The 2,111-nt window shown below is 45.2% G+C and overlaps 1 protein-coding gene across 3 annotated transcripts in view; it reads right to left on the reverse strand.

Annotated features, from left to right (window-relative positions):
• pwwp2b (PWWP domain containing 2B) overlaps positions 1-2,111 on the reverse strand; it is a 19,726-nt gene that overhangs the window by 11,427 nt on the left and 6,188 nt on the right. For all 3 annotated transcript variants that reach the window (XM_014031012.1, XM_014031011.1, XM_014031013.1), the window contains one exon: positions 1,531-1,778. In XM_014031012.1, the coding sequence (XP_013886466.1) occupies positions 1,531-1,670 (140 nt within the window). In that variant the 5' untranslated portion in view covers positions 1,671-1,778. The remainder of the gene's footprint in view (positions 1-1,530; positions 1,779-2,111) is intronic.

Below are 2,111 nucleotides of genomic sequence, written 5' to 3' on the forward strand. Positions count from 1 at the left end.
CTTTCAGTCCCATAATTCAGGTTTTTGTGTCGCATCCTGGTCCTTGAGAAAGCCAGTTCCTGTTGGCACAAAGTTTATCCCATATTTCCAAGTCAGTTTTTCGTCACTGATGATATTTTACAGCTTCTGAAGGCTGCAGCCATGACAGAAATAGCACACAGGTGACCCTGAGACTCAGGGTCACCTGTGTGCTACAGGTGAGGTTGACACTGAGCAATACGCTGATCGAGCTGCAGCWGAAACATCACAGACCTTCAAAATAAAATAAAATAAAATAAGATGTCTGAGAGGAGAGAAGTGCTGAGGAGACAAAGACCACCCCATGAATCACTGGGGGATCAGAGGTGCAGTCTGGAGACTTCTGTTTGTTTTTACCTCCATGAACACCTCAGGGCTCCTGCCTGGGGACCTTTTTAATTAGCGTACGTTTGGGGGAGCTCATTCTCCCCCCCAGGAGGGAGAAGCTGGCAGACATGAGTCTGTGGTGATGTTAGCTCAGAGCCTCTCCCTGACGGACTGCAGCACCAACACAGCTGCCTGTTTGAGTCAGGAYGCCTCGCGGCGTTTTACAGCCAAGAATAAAACAAAATAAAGATCCAGTCACGCCGTCTGCACTGGAACCAGACCAGTCGGTGTGACGGGACACAATACAGGAACAAGTTCAACTCTGTCGTAGGTTTGTTTTAAGGCCTGCTTCTTCCCATCCGGGTGGTTCTTGTCAGGGCAGCTCAGCCTCTTCTTACATAAAGTAAAGCTGGACAGATTTTCATTCAGCTCGTCTATAAATAGACTGAGCTAATGACTTTTAAAGGTGCACAACAGCAACACACAAGGCTTACATGTGACAAACAGGCTGTGTTACATGTCCAATTATACCTGATTAGTCCTTTATTTCTGCTGATTGGGAAAGAAAAGGGCCTTTTGGGGTCACAGCTCACCACAGCCTGGTTTGACACAAATGATCACACTGGTGACTGCTGATGTTAGCTGTTATTTTAAACTGTTTCATGAATTTTAAAATCACTGGTTTATAATACAGGATAACATTAAAACCAACAACAGTGTCTCTGGATGTTTTTATTCAGCACAGCAGCAAACTGAGTGTCTGCATGAAGACATGAAATGAAGCCTGAACCACAGACAGGACGAGTAAAGGCCTTTTTATTTCATTTAAAACGTTTAATGAGCTTCAGTTTTTATTAAAGCTAACAATGAGCTCCAGATGAATCCTGTGTGACACAAGCTCCTGATCAACCTGAGGGAAATTATCTCAACACACTGACACACTTGTGTGAAACACTCTTTAACAAACACAACAAACCCGTCTTTCACTGCTTCATTAAGTAAAAAAATAACCAGTTTGTCATTAGCCTGGAAGCTAGCCGACAGCTAGCTTGTCAGCAACAATAACCGATGTATTTTAGGCCCACATTGCTAACAAAGCTAACTTAGCGTTAAAGCTACGTTAGCCATTAGCACACTTTTAAAAACTTGAATTTCGGACAAAAACATAAATAAAATAAGACTCACTTTTTGTCTGAGTCGAGTAAAACTCCCGTGTAGTTCCGTTCCCGGTAGGTGAGCGTCACCACCAGCGTGTCGTTAACGACATGATCGATAGTGACAGGTATCCGAAAGCCGGCCCGCAGCTCCTCGGCCGCAGCCTCCATGTTTCCCGGGACGGCGTGTCCGGCTGCGCGGTACTCGATCCCGGCGAAGGGAGCCACGGTCGCGTCGGCCAARGATCCGTCTCCCCCCGCGCTATTTGGAGCAGGAGGCTACAGCAAGGCAGAAAAATGACGCCATCACCCCCACCGAGTCAGTTACAACCGAACTGCCACCGCTGACATCACGCTCCCTGCTCCGGAGGCACAAGGCCTCCCTTCCCTGTGCTGCAACATGGCATCCATGACTCTATACGTGTTACTGGTTTTAATGGTTTTATACAGGTTACTGGTTTTAATGGTTTTATACAGGTTACTGGTTTTAATGGTTTTATACATGTCACTGAAACTGGTTTTAATGGTTTTATACAGGTTACTGGTTTTAATGGTTTTATACAGGTTACTGGTTTTAATGGTTTTATACATGTTACACAAACTGGTTTTAAT

The sequence above is a fragment of the Austrofundulus limnaeus genome, unplaced genomic scaffold, assembly GCF_001266775.1.
Source record: "Austrofundulus limnaeus strain Quisiro unplaced genomic scaffold, Austrofundulus_limnaeus-1.0 Scaffold1160, whole genome shotgun sequence".
In the NCBI taxonomy this organism is placed as follows: Eukaryota; Metazoa; Chordata; class Actinopteri; order Cyprinodontiformes; family Rivulidae; genus Austrofundulus; species Austrofundulus limnaeus.